This window comes from Eucalyptus grandis, chromosome 7 (assembly GCF_016545825.1).
Source record: "Eucalyptus grandis isolate ANBG69807.140 chromosome 7, ASM1654582v1, whole genome shotgun sequence".
NCBI lineage: Eukaryota > Viridiplantae > Streptophyta > Magnoliopsida > Myrtales > Myrtaceae > Eucalyptus > Eucalyptus grandis.
The window spans coordinates 47,444,937-47,462,395 of NC_052618.1; the positions used below are offsets into that span (position 1 = coordinate 47,444,937).

The following is a 17,459-nucleotide window of genomic DNA, read 5'->3' on the forward strand; positions in this document are numbered from 1 at the left end:
AACGTGGGTTATCTTAAGAGTATGAAGATATACAGGAGTGCAATTCACATCCAAGCCAAAGTACACAAGGTTTTTGCCACAATCTACCCAAAAATTCAATTTTTTCATATTTAACGAATTTAATGTGCATAAAGAGTGCTCATAATCCACCGGTGAGCAGCTGGGTTGGTTATGCTTTGGACACTTAATCGCAGAGATCTTAGAGTCGAAAACTCTGCAGCTGTTAGGGCCTTGTGCTAGCTTCCCCTAGGTATTGACGCTTGGTCTGAGATGCACTGTGCACTCTACGGGCCATGGGCTGCCCGGCGGGCTCAACGGATCTTGCGCATCAAAAAAAAAGAAGAAGAGTGTTCATAGATTTTTCGGATTTTTATGAATTACTCATGTTATACTAGTTGAGAGATCACAAAAATGTTTGCACTGATTTTACACGGGTAACTTTTACATGAACAGAGAAATCAAATCAAATAAGTTGAAATAACATTGCTACTCGTAGGTCTAAGTAAGTTCCAACTTCCAAGAACCCTTCAAAAAGATGGTCAATGGCGTGAGCAAGCACGTAAGCTGTGTCATCCGAGCCAAGTTCGAGCAGACCTTATCACCACAGCTCTTATAATGCTTGGATAAGAGATGTCAAACGGGCCGGGCATTACGCAGCTTAGGCCCTGTTTGGTAACCATCCAAATAGGGCCAAAGTCGATTCTTGGTTAGAATCGGTTTCACCTAGAATCGCGTTTGGTAAAATTTTTGTTCCAGAAGCAGTTGGGAATAAATTAAGAACAAAAAAAAAGTTGATTCTTGTTAGGGAACGAATTTGAGAATCAAAATTAAGAAATTTTCTTCTTCCCTTCGGCCATCTTGCGACCGCCGTCCACCACCGCCCGCCACCGTCCGCTGCCGCCGCCCGCCGCCGCCGCCGGCCGCCGTCCGGCGAGCTCACTGGAGGCAAGCCTAGCCACCGGCGAGGCTCGGCCTCCCCAGATCTGGCGAGGCAGAGCCTCGCCGGTGGCCGGGCGGGCCTTGGGGTCGGGCGGGTGGGCAAGCCTCGCGACGCCCGGCCCCACCGTGGCTAGGCGAGGCTCGCGGCCACCGGCGAGGCTCGCACGGCCCGCCGGTGGCACAGCGAGCCTCGCCCAACCCCGACGAGGCCGGCCGGCCACGGTGGGGCTAGGCAAGCCTCGCCCGGCTCGGCGAGGCTCGGCCGACGAGGCCCGGCCTCGCCGAGGGCCGGCGACGCTCCGGTGAGGTCAGCGGCGAAGAAGAAGAAGAAGATGAGAAAAAGAAAAGAAAAAAGGAAAAAAAAAAAAAAAAAAAAAAAAGGAAAAAGATAAGAAAAAAATGAAAAAAAAAAAAAAAAAAGGAAAAAGTAAAAAAAATATTTAAAAATTAAAAGAAATAGATTTGGAACAGAATTAATGAACACGGTACCAAACGCAATTCTATTCCAGAATAAAAAATTTTGGACAGTTACCAAACGGCCTAAAATGCTTAGAATCAATTCTCGGGAACAAAATAAAAAAGAATCAGTTCTGATCAGAATCTACTCTCGGGAACAGAATCGTTATCAAACGCTCTCGGGAGCAGAATCGTTATCAAACGCGCCCTTAGTGTCGGTAGGTTGTACCGAGCCAGCTTGATTGACTTTGCGCCGGGCCAATTTTCGCAAATCTTTTGCCCATAATGGCTATTGATCAAAACAAATTTTCAACTCGAGCATGGCCTGATTGACTTCGTTTCCTCTTTAGTTGAGCCAAAGTGAAACCAAAATTTAATACAAAATTTGATTTTTTTTTGGTAAGTAGAAGGTAAAGATAAAGTCGATTTAGACAAGTCTAAATATTGAATCACCAATTAATTTGGTTTGGGCGGCCTCGGCATTGCCTTTACAACTCGAACCAAGCCTCGCCCACCCCGCCTGCCATTGAGTCTTCCTCTTTTATTAAGAATGTGTTTGATAATCATTTTATTTTCGAAAATAATTTCTGATCATAAATGATTCTCCTTTATTCTGTTCTCATGACTAATTTCGAGCATTTAAAGTATTTAGTAATTGTCCAAAATTTTTATTTTTGGAATAAAATTGCATTTCACACCGTTTTCAAAATTTCTAATCCAAACTATCTTCTTTTAATTTTTTAATAATTTTATTACTTCTTTTTTTCTTTTCTTTTCTTTCTCTTCTTATTTAAGCTTTAATCGATTGCCAGCCTTAGGATGACTAGTGACTGGCTAGACGAGGGTTGGTGACCTCGCTGGAGGGTCACTAACCCCCAGCGAGGTAATGTCTCATCGGTTGAGCCTGATTGGCAAATGGGTGAGGCTCGTCAATGGCTGAGGGAGGCTCGGGTGAGACTCGCTTAGCCATTGGTGAGTCTCTAAGACCCTCCAGCAAGCTTGCCGAATCTTGCCCAACCGGTCATCGATGATTGATGGCGGTGGATAGTGGCGACAGTGGCGGTGGAAGAAGAGAGAATGAAGACGAAAAAAGAAAAAAAAAAGAAATTTGGGTTGGTTTGATTCTAAAATTATTTTCAAGAATCAAAGAATAATATTTTTTATTGTTTGAAGTTCCAAATTTACTTTCAAAAAAAAAAAGATTAAAATTAGTTATTATTTGACAAAGTTGTAAAACGCGATCTAAAAATACCATAAACAGCCTGTCGCCTTATCCGTTCGAAGTCAGGACAACACTTCTCTCTCTCTCTCTCGCACCTCCCCCATGCACACAGTTCGAGAGCTGCTTCAGCATCCTCCATCTTCAACCTCCGAAGCCTTCCGCCGACTGTTCACGCGCATTCCCCTCTCGCGACCCTTTTGATGGGTCCTCCTCTGACGCTGTCGCAAGCGGCCGCCTCCCTTCCCCGGCCGTCGACCCTCTATTGCCCCTCCGTCCCCTCTCTCTCGCCCTCCCTCTCCACCTCCTCGCCGCTTCTCTGCACGACTTCGTTCGACTCTCCTCGCCCCGCTCTTCGCGTCCGTCGGATGCGGAATGCAGAGGTTGGCCTTCTTACTTGTTCGACCCGTTTTTGTAATTCGAGTGTCAATACGGTCGGATTGCTTCGGGCAGGATCCTACCATTTTCATGGTCTTAGATTTGTGAGAAAGTCGGTAACTTTACGGTCTGCAGTCATTAGATGTTAGAATGAGAAGCGTTGTAGGATGAGGGTGTCGCATTATGTGATCGTGGGATTATGTGGTGCCATTGCCTGTTATAAATTCGTTTTGTGCTTCTTATGGACTGTGGTTTTACTCTACTGCTTCGCCGTGCCTTCAGGTGGCCGAGGCGGTGAGATTCGACGGTCCTGTTATTCATGTCGATGCGTTATCTGCTATCGAGGACGATGAGTTGGTGGTGGAGAATTGCATTACGCGAACTCTGCCCCCTGCATTGACCCTCGAACGCGGCCTCCAGAGTATTAAAGAAGCCGTGGAGAAGCTGAAGTTGGATCCTCCTCTTCCTGCTAGCGGATTTTTCAGATTCTCGGTATGGCCCATATTGAAATTACTGGACTTGGGGTTGCGATTGATTTTGTTTTAGGAGTGGAGGTATATAAGAACTCTTGACATTGATTGGAAAAGTAACCTTACGCTAAAAGGAGAGAAAAACAGTTGTTAGAAAATTGGGGGGGTTCTAAGTGCATTTTTTCAAGAGAAGAAAACTATGACGGGTAATATGAATTTGCAGGTTATGGTACCCCCTAGTGCGAAAGCTCTATGTTGGTTTTGCGTTCAACCTGAGTCATCCAAGGTCTTTCCTCTGTTTTTTATGTCCGAAGAGGAAGAGCCAACCTATAAATCATTGTACTTGAATGAGACCAGGGGAACTTTTGGAATTGGGGCAGCTGCTTATTTCAGGTACTCTTCTTCAGAAGCCACTGGAGAATCCACTCAGATCAAAAGGTTAGTTTGATACCTTTTCCATCTGTAACCATTTTCTTTAGAATGCGAGTTTAATTGCATTTTCTGTTAGCAGATTAGACTATTACTTCTGACAATGCTAATTAGCTGGAATAAGCTCGTTTTACCAGTATCAGATAGCTTTTCCCACTTATGGCTTACAAAATTGTTGCATTGGATTTTTTTGTTTTGAAGAATATCATGGAGGTCAATGTCTATGTAGTACATGGATAAAATGATGCCCATCAAACTGTCCACGATTCAATAGCTATATATGCAGCATCTGAAGAAAGTCTGTCGAAAGTCAATGTCAGTTCTACCTGGGGCCTTTAGATTACCTGCCAAGGTCAGTCTAAGGGGATTTGCCCACGTGGTTCTTTGTCGTCGAAATGGGTGGAAGTTTGACCAGTCTTATAAATTTCTTTCAGCAACTGAGGAGAGGTTGCTTCCATTATCAATTTTTATGTAGTTTCTCATGTTCTGCCTTATGAAGCTGATTGAGAAGTTGTGTAGTTTGTGTATTTCCTGTGAACTATAATTTCCATTCGTGGTAAGAGCTGGCTAGCCACTTTCTCTGTAGTGAGTATGCTTTCCTTTCCATCGTAGTTAAGGCTTATCAATTATCTGGACTTTTTTTTCATGGGAACTGAAAATCTTCATGCCAAATAACTGGAATCAAACTGAATCCTTGAAGTAAGTTTAAGCTTTAGATGATGCCCCTTAAATAGCCATGAGCTTTCATGCCCAGTGGATTGAGACAAACTCTTGTTCATGGATTTCAGTGGTCTATTTTCCTATCATCAGTAAGGTCATTTTCTATGTAATAATTTCCCATACTTGTGACATTAATCTTTTAGCAGTTTGTCTGGTTTGTTACTCTGTTACGATTATTGTCTTTGCTCTTAATATAAAAAATGATTGCACATTTCATCTGCAGATATTTATCGAATGATTCGGCACTGATAAAGGCTTATGGTTTTCTGGATGTTAATTTCAACGCAGAGTTGTCTTCCATGGAACATGAGGCAGGCTCATTTTACTTTTTCATTCCTCAGGTAAAATATTTCCCCGTACACGTCTTCGAACTTCTGATCTGTAAATATCCCTATTTTTCTTTTTTCACCACAACAGCACGTTCTTGTCGTGGAGAAAACTAAAAGCGTTACACTATATGTGAGAGAAGCATAAAATCCTTCATTAATTATAGGAGACTATCTTGACAGATCGAGCTGGATGAATGTGAGGATGTTTCTATTTTGTCAGCAACACTGGCCTGGAGTGGGCCTTCCTCCTGTCCATTTGAGGAGGCTCTTGTTTCGTTCGAGTCATCTTCACAGCAGGTAATCTGTGATTTTTGTGCCAGTTCTACTGAGGACTGTACTATCTAACCATGTCAGGTCTTGGAATTGTGGGATCTGAACAGTGTCTTGGTCCAGAATTATACTTATTTGTGGGGGGTCATGAAAGACAACATTAGTTTAAAATTTCGGCTTGTTTTTGGTGCCTGTCATCAAGAATATTATTTAATACAGGGGCTGATCCAGCAGAACAGCAGGGCATAGTGGCTCTTTTATATTGTCGTCAATGAAAATTCTCATTTTTGGTTGGATGTATGCTCCATGTGTTGTTGCACAACTTCTCACTAAAATTTATGCTGGACAATAATGTAATCTAATTTTATTAACTAGGTACCACTAGCTCCTGTAATCAATTGCATGCGGAAGAAAAGGGTCTTAATGAATACTTAAGAGGTCTTTGATAATTGACTATCCTTCACAGACCATCCTATGGTGATACTCATTATATCAAGTAGTACTCTGGAACTTGCTCGTCTTATGTCATGTCCGTTCTCTTTATTGTTCTGTCCCTCTTCACACATTGTTTTCCTTTTCCTTCTACCAGGTGATTTCATATATTCAGAATACTGGAGAGAAATTCCCTGTTGCTCGTATACAATCTACTCTTGGAAAGCTCAATGTGGTGGAGAATCCTTTAACCTCGATGGTACAAGGCTACTCTTCTTCCCAGTTATGTACATATTTTTCTAGACTAAGTCAAACTAGATGACAAGCAGCTTATTCGTTATTAGGATTTCAATTATATACAATGCAAGAATATGTTGTGTGGTTGGAATGTAAATTTAATTGAAATACAGCATAATGCACCTTCATCTAGGGTGCAAGTAATGTGCCTGCATTGTATCACGTCTTCTGAAGATATACATAAATGAGCCATGCATAACCTTAATAATGAGATATCTTCTCCTAACCTCCTTTTACAAATTCAGCCCAATTATCACTGTGTTTGTCCTGTGTAGGTCCAGAGATATGTGACATCACCAGATGCAATCAATGTTTTATCTGACCCGATGGATCTGGTATTTCCTTCTTTGTGGTAATTATTCATTTTTGACAATTGTCTCATCATTACTTTGACTGTTTTATGTTCGCAAATGAGTTCAACTTTATATGAACTCAATTCTTCTTTTTGTCAACGTTATTGCAGGAAGTGGCTTCATATTCCTCTCAGTTTACTGTCAGGCTTTCACCAAAGATTACTGTATCGAATAATATGGTATGCTGCCTTTCTCCTTGCAATTTATGATAGTGGAATTTCTAATTTTGTAGTGAGACTTTGTACTTCTCTAGTTGTACTTCTCTAGTTGTACTTCTCTAGTTTAAGCACAGTTGGACAGCAGATAGCAGCATACTTAAGTTGAGAAGAAGGAAAATAGAACTGGCCTAGGTGTTCATGGCCACAGAGCTTCTTAAGTGTGAAGAGATAATATGAGTCTTTGTTTTAATAAGGTCTTTTCCTTCGATGTGAAACTGCCTTCTCAACTGATTGAAGCTGATCCGATGCATATGCTTCAAGTCTTATGGTACCTCGTGCTTTTAATGGAATACAAGATCTGTAGTGAATTTGGTTTGTTAAAGGTTTTTTTTTTTTTTTTTTGCTAGAAGGTTTGTTAAAGGTACTATAGGTGTAATTCAACTTCGATTTAGCATATGATGCTTGAAGTCTGGTGGTAATTGTGGGATTTGATTGGCTGCTCCATCAGCACAGATGAAAGAAAAACTATCACAAACCTCGGATGTGAACATTTTCAATTTACATCACTTTCTGTTGCCAGCTGTCACAAGCAACCGAAAGAAGTTACTCAGTGCGGGATCTTGCCAACATTAATTCAGTTTGGGCTTCACTAATCATTGAGGAATGCTTCCGACTTGGCTTGACGGTGAGACATATATATTACCTGATTAGCTTTTAGCTTAAAAGCTTGCCTGATTGTTTTTCACTACAGTACTTTTGTATAGCTCCGGGATCAAGATCATCTCCACTTGCTATTGCTGCAGCGAGTCATCCTTTGGCTACGTGTATTGCTTGCTTTGATGAGCGTTCACTGGCATTTCATGCTATTGGTTATGCAAGAGGATCTCGGAGACCAGCCATTGTAATAACGACATCAGGCACTGCAGTATCAAATCTTCTTCCTGCGGTGAGTTCTAATATATAGCTACAAATCTGTAAATTTGAAATGCCTATAAATTTTGGTCATTTTGAGTATGTTAGATTAGGTGAAAGAATAATTTGTCTGAACTTCCCAGAAAATAACGTTCATAGCACGATTTCAATTGTTAGCACTTAAAAAGGAAAGGTTTTCCCTTTCCCCCTGAATTGGCTTGGTTGTATCATAGTCAACCTTGGTTTTCTTCAGTGTTCTGGGATTTGCATTGAACACCTTCTGCTCAGAAAGTTTGATTATTGATGCTGTTGAGTTGTAATTAATGTTTTTAATTGTTGATTATATTGTGATTTCCATCTTGACACAGGTTGTTGAGGCCAGCCAAGATTTTATGCCTCTTCTATTACTCACTGCTGACCGTCCTCCGGAGCTGCAGGATGTTGGAGCAAACCAATCAGTCAATCAGGTATCGTTTAATCACTCACTGGAATACCCACTTAATTTGGCAATACTTGATGTACTTGTAAACATCCAATTATACCGTGCATCCTTGTGAATCACGCCTAAATTTCTATACTAGGTAAACCATTTTGGTTCTTTTGTGAGGTACTTCTTCAGTCTTCCTGTGCCAAGCGATCATATTCCTGCACGAATGGTACTTACAACACTTGATTCTGCTGTGCATTGGGCGACCTCTGCGCCTCGTGGCCCTGTTCATCTTAACTGTCCTTTTCGGGAACCTCTAGATGGAAGACCAGAGAAGTGGATGCTTAGCTGTTTGAATGGGTTAGATTTTTGGATGGCCAATGTTGAACCATTTACTAAGTATATCCAAGTGCAACATTACCACTCAAACACTGATGCTGCGTGTCGAATGGAAGAGATTTCAAAGTCAATTCAAGCTTCAGACAGAGGGCTTCTATTACTTGGTGCAATCCACTCAGAGGATGACATATGGGCAGTTCTTCTCTTGGCTAAGCACCTTTGTTGGCCTGTTGTAGCCGACATATTATCTGGTTTAAGATTAAGAAGGCTTTCATCTGTGGAGAACATTTTGTTTCTGGATCATCTTGATCATGCTCTGGTCTCAAATTCCTTCAAAAATTGGATGCAGGTTGATGCGGTAATTCAGGTATGCATGGTTTTTTGTTATGGCTAGATGTATATGTTCTCACTATTCTTTGGTAGACAATTGCAGGATAAATAGTGCTTGGTATAACACTTAAAAAGTGCTAGATACATCAAATGGTACCGTGCAATACTCTCACTGTACTCACATATGGCTGATCTATGTACTCCTTTCTGAAGTATTATCTCCCTTCTGGGGATACTAGTTGGAATATTGGTAAAGATGGAAGTTTTCCTGTAAAGTGTTCTTACAGTTTCCTAGAAAAGAAAATAGATGGAGGCAGTGATCATTTCCTTGGTAAGCAACTTGGAAAGTGAGAGTACTGACCAGGCTTGGGGAAGAACTTGGAAATGTATTCTCATCTTATTGTTACATGTTGATTACAAAGCATTCTTTAAATGCCGAACCATGTTCATTTTGCCTTACTTTCTTTTTGTTTACAGATTGGAAGTAAAATTACAAGCAAAAGAGTTTCTCAAATGCTAGAGAATTCCCCCCCACGTTTGTATATCATGGTTGATGAGCATCCATGTCGCCATGACCCATCACACATGATGACGCACAGGATCCAGAGTTCCATTGTTGGATTTGTTGATGTCCTTCTCAGAGGTCACTTTTTATACAAAAGCAGTACATGGAGTGACTATCTACAAGCTCTGAATAATATGGTAAAGGACTTATGTTGATGGTGCTCCACTTGATCATCTGGAAATTCTTAATCTTATCTACTGCTTAATGTTGGTTTAATTAAAAAAAATTCTTTAACATAAAAAGTTATCTATTACTGGACGAAAACTACCATTCATCAAGCAAGCAGCTAGAAATAAAACCTCAAATATCACCTTATGTTCTCAATAATCGTTGGATTTTCTAAATACACTTTCTGCACCAAATACTTTTTCACAGCCCAGTACACTGTCCACATTTAACAAACTGCTCTTTTGCCTTTTAATTAATATTCGTCTCCTTGCCTGCCGTTTCCCCCTATTCCACAGGTTGCACGGGAGTTATCTTTTCAAATTGATGCTGAACACTCTTTAACTGAACCTCAAGTTGCTCGTGTGATTTCAAAAACACTCTCACCTGCGAAAGCTCTATTTGTTGGAAACAGCATGGTAATTCGGGATATGGACATGTATGGACAGAGTCGGACAAATTTTACTGATAAAGTCACTTCGACATTGCTCAATTCAAGACTGCAGTATCAGCTGATACAGATAGCTGGAAATAGAGGAGCTAGTGGCATTGATGGTTTACTTAGCACAGCCGTTGGCTTTGCTCTTGGTAGCAACAAACAAGTAAGTAATCAGGAACTTTTTGGCCATTGTCTTTAAACTGCTTCCCTATTATTATAGTCTTCACTCTTGTTTGGAATACTTTAAAGTGGTTTTTATCTTATAATAAAGTGTAACTGCGAAATCCTTTTGCCTAGTTTCTAAAAGCCATTTGTGGAACCTCTTTGTCCTGGAACTGTTAAGAGTAATTTTCACCATCGGCTGAATAGTTAGCTGCTCAAAAGCGAAAGTTCTCTAGATTAAAGTGACTAAGGTATTCGTCAAGAGGGAGTGAGGTATGGAACTCATGCTCCAGCACTCAATGTTATCCACAGAGAAGATGCATCTGTTGCCCAGTGCAGGCCGTTAGACTACATCGACAATTTTAGCAGTCAATTATGCTGTTCATAAATTTAATATCTGAAACCACGCTTCCTAGATTAGGTTTTGCGAGCCAACTGTTCAAAAGTTGTGATTAGAGATTTCTCCTGAATATTTGGTTGAAGATTAGCTTCACTTGTTCATCTATGTTTTGTCACATATGTATTAGTTATGTGGTACTCTCTCTCTCTCTCTCTCTCTCTGTGTTTTATGATTACAGGCTTATTGTGTTGAGGTTTTCATTTTTTCACAATGTCAAGGGGGCCACTATTATGTAATGGATTTGATCCACTTGGTGCTTTGATGTTGTTACTGCTTTTCATCTATCTGATTTGTTTGATTGATGTTTTTGCATCTGTGAATTTTTTAGGTAGTTTGTCTAATCGGTGATGTCTCTTTCCTTCATGATACAAATGGCTTGGCAATTTTGAGCCAAAGGTAACAGCTTTCTCTTAGTTGTGAAATGTTTGGTCATCTTCTTGCAATTGGGTTAATCTGTAAACTTGTTAGTTCTGTCTGTATTTCCCTCATATCCTGCAGTGTGTTACTTTTTTTCTCCTTATTGTAACTGGTCCCCTAATCACTGAACCTGCTATATTCTGATCTTTGATGAAACTCATTCTGTTAGAAGGACATCAAGAAAACCGATGACAATTATTGCCATAAACAATCACGGTGGTGCAATTTTCAGTCTCCTTCCTATTGCAAAAAATGCCGATCCTCAAGTGCTGGATAAGTATTTCTACACTTCCCATAACGTCTCAATTAGGGAGCTGTGCCTTGCTCATGGGTAATTGCTCAACCTTCGCAGTGGAGTGCGTCAAATATATTTTCTATTATGAATTGATCATGATTTGTAACTTTGGCTCTTCTCTGGCGCTCTTACATTCATCATTTCTGACGTTTATTGATAATTTTATCACTGAATGGGTTGTGATTTTCCTACAAAAACCTTCCAGGTGTACTGAAAAAATTTGCTAGTGAAAAAGTAAAGTTTGCAAAGTTGTACTGCCAAGTAGAATGTCAAAACCAGTGATCCAAAAAATAACGATGTTTCCTCTGTTCTTTTTTAAATCAAGTGGGCATGAAGAGTTTGCCCTGAAAAGACAGAAGTGTATGAAGAAAGAGAGATTAAAAAATAACACGTGCCACGCACACAGCCTGAAAAAGGTAAGGTTAGATTGGGACTTTTACTAAAACCAGGTTTGCTCAAAATAAATCAAAGTTAGCAGCAAGTTTGCGAATTGATTATTTAAATGAGTCATAATGGTACATATAATGCAGCAGAAATAGAGGAACAGTTTTTGAATCATCAAAATGCTGCTCTTAGCTATTTTCGTCTGAAGCTCCCCTTAACTTTAAGAAAATCAATGCAACTATTGTTTTTACTCACTGAAGAGTTTACTTATTTACCAAATTGTGGAATAGAAATAGGCTTTTTGGGTGACATTAACTAGTTTTAAATCACATTCTGCTGAAAGCAATTCTCTGCTAAAACAGTCACAAACTACTCTGTTGCCTTCTTAGACGTGCTTCGAGGGATAAAATTTGAGAACGCTGCCTATGACAAGTTATTCCTTTTAAAAAGATAGGTGATTAAAACCTGAAAAGGATCATTGTGCTTAGATGCATGCAACGACGCTTGTGATGATGACTTTAGATATCCAACAGAGTATTAAGTGCATTCACAAAAGAAAACAATCCCTCTTAACTCAAAAATGATTTTGCATCATGGAAAGAGAACGTGTTTGTGGGACTTTTCATACTTTGCATAACAAATAAGATAATCAACGGACATTTTCAGCAAAAATGAGCCAGAGCGAAGCTTGTATATGAAATACCAGCGAACTACTTTATTTCCTTGTTTGTATCAGTTATAATGAGTTTTATTGTTGCTTCTTTTGACTAAAAAAAACTTATGCAGCGTGAAGCATGTCCTGGTGCATGCGAAGAAAGAATTTCAAGATGCTCTAAACAAATCTAACTATGAAAGAATGGATTGTGTCATTGAAGTCCAAAGCGACATTGAAGCAAATGCAGTTACTCACAGGTTATTAGATTCTTTGCTGTGAGATTTATATCCTTCATTACATAGACCTCCTGTTTCCCTTTACTGATGTAGCTTGTACTTTTTCAGTTCTTTGAGAAGTTTTGCTTCACAAGCAGCAAATGGTGCTTTACGTATCCTTATGAAGATTCCTGCACCAGGCACTGTTTCACTTTCACCTCAGTTCCTGGTTTGTGAAATTCTCAGGGTGGAATTCTCCATGTACAGGTCAGGCTTCACTTCGAGTCCCCAGTATGAGATTAATTCTGCTGACTAAGAAGGCTCTATATGCTGTCACTGTTTAAAACTTCTTGGTGGCAGAATTCCGCTAGTGGCACCACCCACTTCAGCTGATCCTGATTGTGATTGTGCAACTTCATACAGAGAGGGCTTTCTGTTGCATTTGTATCTTGAAGATAATATTGTTGGGCTTGGCGAGGTGAGTTTTACTGACCTATCAATGCATCCAAATTCATTCTTCTCCATAGAAATAGCAGGTTTATAATTCAGATTCACTTGATATCCACCCAACTGGGATTATGTTACCCTGATTTGCCTTCTAGAAAGCTTAAGTATGTCAACTCATCCACAAAATGTTGTGGGAAGGTGGTTGGATGCTCAGTGAGGCATTCTTATGGTTATTATCTATTTTCTTGGAATTTTCATATAAAATCAACACCAAAAGGGTTATTCCTCTAATCATCTTCAGTTATCCCGACGAAAACACAAAAAAATCAACGTCTTGTGAAAGAAGTACATGTGCTCCCTTACATAGCATACTCTGACATTGATTCTGGGCTTTAACTGTTTAGGGTGGAATTTTGATTATTGATGTCAAAAAGTAAATTGGTTTGTTGTCTTGGCAGATTGCGCCCCTTGAAATTCATGAAGAAAACCTGCAAGATGTAGAAGAGCAGCTTCGGTTTCTCATCCATGTGATGAAAGGAGCTAAGATTAATTATATGCTTCCTACACTTCATGGGTCATATTCTTCTTGGATAAGGAGCGAATTGGGAATTATGGTAGGTGTAGTGGTTCCATTCAGTATTGATATGTCTAGGGCCTAGTCTGGTAATGCATAATAAAGGGGAGGCGAATTAGTTTGAATATATAGAAGTAAAATTCCCTAATTTCGAACATTTTGACATCATTAATCTTGTCACTTTTGTACAGCCAAGTTCAATCTTTCCAAGTGTCAGATGTGGTCTGGAAATGGCTATCCTCAATGCCATTGCAGGAAAACAAGATTCTAATTTGTCAAGCATACTTAGTTGCCATACCAATAGAGATGTAGTATCTGAGAAGTCACAGGGTGTCAAGATATGTGCTTTACTTAATCCACATGGGACTCCTGAAGAGGTGGCTCAAGTTGCTAGTATGCTTGTCCAGGAGGGATTTACAGCAATAAAGTTGAAAGTGAGTTGAATTCATCAAAAGCATTATTTGTTTTGCGCATTGTGAAATTTGGTTGATCCATCTTTCATTGCACTTTATTCTGATTGTGACTTTTATTACCTAGTTCGCCATGTTGCAAATGGTTTGTCTGGAGTTGATCTTGATCTTGATCAACTCTAGCTCCCTTCCAATAGAGAAAGAGTGCCGATGACCATGAATAAAGACAAGAAATGGTGTATCTATCTATTAATAGCTTGACCAAGCCGTTATTGTCAATGAAGATAGACCGTGCCCCCTGAATAGTCAATTGTTGCGTTTCCTGGCAATATACATATAAGGCACCCATATAGTCCTAGCTCTGTTATGTTGTCATCCTATTTTAAAGCATCAGACTGTCACCTATTAGCTTTTGGATGACTGCATTGTTCCCATTTTCTTTTAGAACTTTGCTCTAGTGGCACACCATTAATTATGTTGGTGTTTGCAATTTTTTTTTCACACACAGGTAGCACGCCAGGCAGATCCAATTCAAGATGCTCTTATTATACAGGAAGTGAGAAAGAAGGTTGGGTACAAGATTCAACTCCGTGCAGATGCCAATAGGAAGTGGACTTATGAAGAAGCAATCCGATTTTCCTCTTCTGTTAAAAACTGTGATTTGCAGTATATTGAGGTAATGATGCCAGTGAAATTGCCACTTTAATGGTGGCCACAGTGGCTTCTTTTGGACTGGCAGAAAGTGCTTTCGAGTAAAGTTAAATGGTAGAAATGTCAGACAACATTGGAGATAAAACTGCAGAGACCCTTTTTTATGAGTGTGCACCAATGTCTTTGGCATAATCAATTTTGGATCAACGTCTCCACTGACAAGTTACTGAAGGTGGTCCATCTGGTCTTTCTTGTCCATGTAGGAACCTGTCCAAGATGAACATGATATTGTAAAGTTCTGCGAAGAGAGTGGATTATCTGTTGCTCTGGATGAGACTATTGATAACTGTCGACATGACCCTCTCAAAATGCTTGCAAATCATGTTCACCCAGGAATAGTTGCTGTTGTAAGTGTTTGTTAGGCTGGAAGCCCTTTTATTTGCTCAAGTATTCTCCTAGTAATTAACTATAATGGGGAAGCTCTGAGAAAATAATTTATTACTCAAGCCCTTTTGGAAATTTTCATGTTTTATATATGCACATGTCTTGCAGGTCCTTAAACCAAGTGTGCTTGGTGGATTTGAAACCTCAGCTATGGTTGCTCGGTGGGCTCAGCATCAGGAGAAGATGGCCGTCGTAAGCTCTACATTCGAAAGTGGTGTGGGTTTATCGGCGTACATTTTGTTTTCCCATTATATTGATCTACATCAAGCAAAGTTATTCAAAACAAGGAGCCACAAAGTTGATCCACCCATAGCACATGGTCTTGGGACTTATCAGTGGCTCAAAGATGATGTGACAACTGATCCTCTGAAGATTTCTCATCATCCGAATAGTGAGTGTGTAGAAGCAAATATAGCTGATGCTAGTAGACTGCTTCAGAATTTTCAGGTCAATCACAAGGTCATGGTTAGAAAATCTACTGATGAGGAAGTCCGTAGATACAACTTGATGGTGAAATTGAAGGGCAATCAGTATTCAATCAATGCGATCGAAGTTGGGCATGAAACTGTGAGTGAAAATCCCCGAAATATTTCTTATTGACAACTGGATATCCTCATGATGATAACTGTTCCACTGCCTGAGCACACATAGTCTTTCTTCTGATTGTTGTCTTTTCTGTAATTATCACTCTATTTGGTTCTATATATGTTCCTTGTGTGCTTGGTATCGTCAATCGTGTTCAAAAAAGCATCTCATAGGTGAGATACTTGGTATCAAGAAGTATCTCATTGATGTTTTCACCACAAATGCAGGTGCATATTCATGGCGCTCTGGTGCATATGGTTTTCTTAATGTTTGAAGATCATCCTCTGTAATAATTTGAGAAAGACTGGTATTATCTTAAAATTATCAAACTTGCAGTATGACATGAAAGATGAAACTATCTGAACTGTAATCTGGTGCTAGCTTACGTCTCATGTGTAAGTGAAAATAAAGTTCTTATTTCTACTTTTGTTTCTGTTTGTCATTTGACACCAAATCTTAGCAAAATGGCTCAAGTGTGATGGGGAACAAAATTGATCTCTAGCTATTGACTACTCTAAGATAGTGAGATACGTAGCTGCATTCTAGGCAGCCTCGTTATTTATTAATCCAATGTTAATGTGCCAAATGCTGCAGCAGGACAATGTACTTGTGTTCCTTCACGGTTTTCTAGGAACTTGTGAAGAATGGATACCAATAATGAAGGCCATTTCAGGAACAGCGAGATGCATTTCTATTGACCTTCCTGGCCACGGGAATTCAGTTGGCCAATCACATGCGACTGAAGAAGCAGCTGAGACACCAAGACTGTCTATTGAGATTATTGCAGATGTGTTACACAACGTACTACAACAGATAACTTCTAAGAAGATTATTCTTATTGGATATTCGATGGGAGCAAGGATATCATTGTATATGACCTTAAAATTTACTGACAAGGTAGGTTCCTCATGGTCAAAATGCCGATTTATTATTTGATGAATGCATGATGCGTCTGATTAACATAGCTAACTAAGGAGAATGTTTGTTATAAAGATTAAAGGAGCCACGATTATATCCGGAAGCCCTGGGTTGAAGAATGCCAGTGAAAGAAAAGTTCGCCGTGCTAAAGATGACAACAGAGCGCAAATTCTTGTTACATATGGCTTACCAGTCTTTCTTGATTCTTGGTATGAAGGAGAGCTGTGGAAGAGGTATTCTGGATCCCATTTGTTTGTAATCAACTCTGGATTCATGCTTGTTCAGGTGAAAGTATCACTTAGGCATGTGTTCTACTTGACAGCTTAAGGAGCCATCCACATTTTCAGAAGATAGTTTCGAGCCGCTTACGGCACAATGATGTACATGGTCTTGCAAAAGCTCTATCCGATTTGAGCATTGGGAGGCAACCGTGAGTTTATTCCAGTCTTTTCATGGTTAAACCTAATAGAACAATGTTAGTTCATGGCTGTTTTTGTTTATAAACTGAATTGACTGATTAATAAGCTCGCCATTTGTAAAACTGATGTTTTGGCCCCTGATTTTCTGCTCTCTCTCTCTCTCTCTCTTTCTCTCTCTCTGCGTTTAGGTCACTTTGGGAAGACTTAAAGCACAGTGAGACTCCTCTTTTGCTTGTTGTGGGGGAAAGCGATGCGAAGTTCAAGGCAATTGCTCGAAAAATGTTTGATGAATTTGGCTGCAACAGAGAAGTCTGGGATGGCTCAGGCTCGCCAGATTCTAGCTGTGAGATCTTTGAAGTTCCTGGGAGTGGGCATGCTGCTCATTTGGAGAACCCTCTTGCCGTTGCTCGGGCATTGAGAAAGTTCTTGACAAGAGTAAATAAAGAGTTCATAGACTAAAACAGCAAGGGTCAACAATTAGACCCTCTCCGTTTCTTTTGGTTCCTTGCCTTGTGCAGGTTACTGCTGTAAGTATTTTGCCTGGAGGCTCTGCTTTTGCCTTGGAAAGGTTGCTCTCTTCCATCAAATAAGATCTAATTTATCTTCTCCTCCCTATTTTGTGTCTATTCTTTTGACAACAAAATGAACTTAAACATGTTTCCATGAGCATCTCTTCCGAAGCGATCAGATCTTGACAGAAACACATGATGTTATGCTTTTAATGTTGGTAACTGGTTGATCCCTTGGGCCGAAGTCATGAGCCTTGCTATAGTCTCTCAGAATTGACCAAAAACAGAAAAAAAGAACGGAGATTACAAAAGGAGAAGGTTGCATGTGTCGTCACAATCTTCGTAAT

General features: G+C 39.9%; 1 protein-coding gene across 8 annotated transcripts; it reads left to right on the forward strand.

Annotated features, from left to right (window-relative positions):
* The first annotated feature begins 2,677 nt into the window (after positions 1-2,677).
* LOC104453859 (protein PHYLLO, chloroplastic) lies at positions 2,678-17,216 on the forward strand. 8 transcript variants are annotated; one of them, XM_010068486.3, is made up of 28 exons: positions 2,680-2,997; positions 3,275-3,484; positions 3,686-3,900; positions 4,835-4,952; positions 5,121-5,237; positions 5,800-5,901; positions 6,215-6,274; positions 6,403-6,471; positions 7,031-7,135; positions 7,202-7,396; positions 7,731-7,829; positions 7,944-8,495; positions 8,936-9,160; positions 9,488-9,790; positions 10,518-10,585; positions 10,776-10,937; positions 12,072-12,197; positions 12,285-12,422; positions 12,516-12,633; positions 13,061-13,216; positions 13,368-13,610; positions 14,095-14,262; positions 14,501-14,644; positions 14,790-15,248; positions 15,864-16,163; positions 16,260-16,417; positions 16,507-16,614; positions 16,792-17,216. In XM_010068486.3, exons 1-28 carry the CDS (start codon positions 2,818-2,820, stop codon positions 17,060-17,062), a joined length of 5,169 nt encoding a protein of 1,722 aa, XP_010066788.2. In that variant the 5' UTR covers positions 2,680-2,817; the 3' UTR covers positions 17,063-17,216. The 8 variants fall into 8 exon arrangements, 6 of the variants coding, with proteins under 6 accessions (XP_010066788.2, XP_010066789.2, XP_010066786.2 ...); XM_010068487.3 differs by having other exon boundaries at positions 15,861-16,163; positions 16,507-16,659; positions 16,792-16,924; XM_010068484.3 differs by having other exon boundaries at positions 2,681-2,997; positions 15,861-16,163.
* The last annotated feature ends 243 nt before the right edge of the window (positions 17,217-17,459 follow it).